Source organism: Dasypus novemcinctus, chromosome 14 (assembly GCF_030445035.2).
Source record: "Dasypus novemcinctus isolate mDasNov1 chromosome 14, mDasNov1.1.hap2, whole genome shotgun sequence".
In the NCBI taxonomy this organism is placed as follows: Eukaryota; Metazoa; Chordata; class Mammalia; order Cingulata; family Dasypodidae; genus Dasypus; species Dasypus novemcinctus.
The window spans coordinates 106,872,192-106,875,528 of NC_080686.1; the positions used below are offsets into that span (position 1 = coordinate 106,872,192).

Below are 3,337 nucleotides of genomic sequence, written 5' to 3' on the forward strand. Positions count from 1 at the left end.
AGTACAAGTTCTACCCCAGCTTGAAGAAGCTGCTGGACCAAATGATTGACCAGATGGCCAGTACATTGGATGAGGCATAATTTGTCTTGGGCAGCAAATGAGACTTTTATGACTCTTGTCCTTTTATCAATAACAGTAAATATAGACTTTTCTAGATGATACCTGTCCTCTTATCGCTAACAGTAAATATGGACTGAGAGAAGCATCCTGTGTTAGAAAGGAAGGTTCAGGGTGTAAACCAATTCTCACGTTACTGTGACTGGTCCAGACACACCCGAAGGACGCAGGCACTTGTGTCCAGAGGAGGAACCAGGAGTGCGCAGCTACATAAGGCCAGTCCCTGGCTCTCAGCTCTCTGGGAGAGGGGACACCATGGCTGGAGCCAACATGAAGGCCCTGACCCTGCTGGCTGTGCTGCTGTGCTTGGAGGAAGGTGAGACCCCAGGGCTCCTCCCTGGTGGGGGCCTCAGGGGACCCAGGCTTGCGCTGCAGGGCTGAGGAGGGAGGTGGGATGTGCTTTCCTGGCATGGGGTGATGCCGTGTGGCTCACAGGTGTGTGCCCATATTGTGCTGACACGGGGCCAGGTGCTGAGGGCTTGGCCGTCCTTCTCCCTCGCTCTCCCCCATGCTTATCGCGTGTCCTCGAGTTCCCTCTTCCTGCACCTCACTTTTGCCCACCCTATTCCTCCTCCTGGGACCTCTCCCACCCACTGGCCCGTGGGGTGCTTCCTGGCTTCCTGGCCCTCTCTATCCTCTCCCTCCTTCCCTGGAACCCCCGTGCCCCTAAGTCCTGCACCCAGTTCACTCCTGGGGCTCTGGTCTTGGATCCCAGTCCCAGCCTCCTCGCCCAGACCACGGGGAGAGGCCCGGTTCCCTTCCCTGCCACAGCCAGGCCCCATCCTCATCACAGCGACTCACTGCCCGGGGTTCTGTGCCTCTCTCACTCCAGCCTGGGCCATCAAATGCCACAACTGCACAAACCCCAAGGGTGACACCTGCCAAAAGGAAACAGAATGCCCAGCTGATAAAAAAGCCTGCTATTCACATACAATAAGTAAGTCCTCTTCCCTGCCACTCCCAGGCTGTGGTCCTCCTTGAGGCAGAGGTGGGGAGTGGGCCTGAGACTGAGGTCTGGAAACACGAGGACGGCAGGGGCAGCACGGAGGAGGGTAGGGAGGAGAAAGGAAGCTGCCAAGGGTCAGGGCATCCAGGTGGCATGCTGGACGGGGGGTGCAGAGGCGGGGCAGTGGGCGGGTCTTCTCTACCTGAGGCTTCTGTGAGAAAGAGTCCTCGGGGGGCGGGGGCTTCCTTGTCCCTCAAATACACCTGAGAGCGTCAGCCAGACCCCAACCCCAACCAGAGCCCTCCACCCTGGCTGCACCAACTCTCCTCAACCTCGAGTCCAGCCTGAGAACCCTCAGCCCAGCAATGTCCCCCCTCTCTGGGGACTGTGGGTCAGTGGACTCAAGTCAGGGGGAGCCCCAGAGCTGACCCCACAGCCTCTGCATATTCTCTTCCATGTAACAGGTGATAAAATCAATGGCAAGGTGCAGATAATAAAGAACTGTACATCTTCCTGCAACACCGTACCTGCTATGAAATCCAGAGAAACCTTCCCAGAAATGCAAGGCTCTTATTACTGCTGCAGCACTGACCTGTGCAACAGGGCCTGGGCCCAGGGGCCAAGGGCCACCACCGTGGACCTGATGCTTGTGGCCAGTGTCCTGACCACCCTCCTGGGCGCCTCTGTATGAACCAGCACGGGGGGTTGATGTGGAGATGGACAAGGAGGTGCGGCTCCTGGGAGCACCCAGCCCCTGCCCCCGCTGAGCCAGGTGCCTGTGGAAGGCCTTGGAGCTGGAGCAGGGGGAGGCAGAGGCGGGCAGGGCTGCCCGCTCCCCGGGGCCCCACCGCAGAAGCTCCTCCCGCTCAGTGAGGCCTCCAGGTCTGCAGATCCGTCCCCCAGATGCCCTGGGGACTGTGCTTCCTCCACGTGCCCCCCACAGCCCCTTTATGCCCTAAGTGTCCAGACCTGCAACTCTTCTCCTTCGTCTGCCCGGTTTATTTCCTCTGGGCAGCCCTTAGCTGGAGACCGGCCGGGCAGGAGTGGCAGAAGCAGGAGAGCAAGCCCGGGCCAGGCTCCCTCCTTCTCTCGGCTGCTCCCCCAGGGCAGTTTCCTGAATAAACCACATGCCCCTGAGTCCTGTCTCAGGTCCCTTCCAGAGAACAGCCCATCGTGGCCTGCAGCCCGGGCTGCGCGCTCTCCTGGGAGCTCAAGAGGGGGTCTGCGGAACAGCTGCTCCCCTTGTCCAACCACTGACAAAATGACAACGGCGCGTTCAGTGGGAAGTTGAGCAGCCAGGCAGGGCAGTGCGGGGTGGTGGGAGCAGCCGTTCATCCGGGTGGACAGCGCTCCCGGCCAGGGCGCTGTGCCTCTTGGCGTCCTCCTTCCTTCTAGGAAACGGGAGGTAGTCCACGGCTATTTCAGCCGCAGCTTCCTGGGGAACAGGGCAAGGACACTGGACAAGGCTGGCCACCTGCGGGCACAGCCTCCACTGTGTAGGGGCAAGACGGGGTGGTGGCTTGGAGGTCAGGGCTGCTCCCCACGGGCCGCGGAGGGAGGCGGGGCCTTGCCAAGAGGCTTTCCTCCCCAGGAGGGAGAAGCAATAACCCCACCTCTGCTCGTTGAGCCCCAACCAGCCCTGCGCCTTTGGCCCCATCGCTCCTCTCCCTTACGTGGACGAGGACACAGGCTTCTGGGGTCCTGCCCCGCACAGCGCCGTGCAGGGACCTGGAGTGGCCAGTGGGCCCCTGGGAGGATGGACGCGGGACCTCCGGTGACGCTGCGCCGCACAGGAAGGGGCCGAAGCAGGCTGGCCCCGCGCTGGCCCGCAGTGACCGCGGCTCCTCTGTCCCTCCGGTCCCCCGCGTCTGGGCACTGCGGAGTTCAGCCCAGGCCACCAAGGGGACCCGCTCTGGCCAGATGCGCACTGAGAGCACCGCTGCGCCGGGGCTAAGGTGGCCCCAGGCCCTCTGCACACCCTCCTGTCCAGGGTCCAGCGGGAGAAGAGGAGTCCCCGCTGCGGGAGGGCAGTTATGTCTTGGCAGCTGCCTTTACGCAAAGGGCGGGAGGGACGCAGGGGAAACCCGGCGCCGCGCGGTCTCGCCTTGGCGTCCCGGGGCCTCTCACCAAGCACCCAGACGCAGGCTTAGGGCCACGAGCTCGGTGCCCGCGCAGTCGGAGCCCAGGAGTCTGTGGTCAAGAGGTCAGCAGGGCGCTCCCCGAAAGTCCAGAAGGACACTTCTTGGCCTCCTCCAGCGCCCGCGGCCCCAGGAT

General features: G+C 62.5%; 1 protein-coding gene across 1 annotated transcript; it reads left to right on the forward strand.

Annotated features, from left to right (window-relative positions):
• The first annotated feature begins 292 nt into the window (after positions 1–292).
• Positions 293–2,195, forward strand: LOC101414461 (neurotoxin 3FTx-LK-like). Its single transcript, XM_004470298.4, has 3 exons — positions 293–433; positions 950–1,054; positions 1,528–2,195. Exons 1-3 carry the CDS (start codon positions 373–375, stop codon positions 1,752–1,754), a joined length of 393 nt encoding a protein of 130 aa, XP_004470355.1. The 5' UTR covers positions 293–372; the 3' UTR covers positions 1,755–2,195.
• The last annotated feature ends 1,142 nt before the right edge of the window (positions 2,196–3,337 follow it).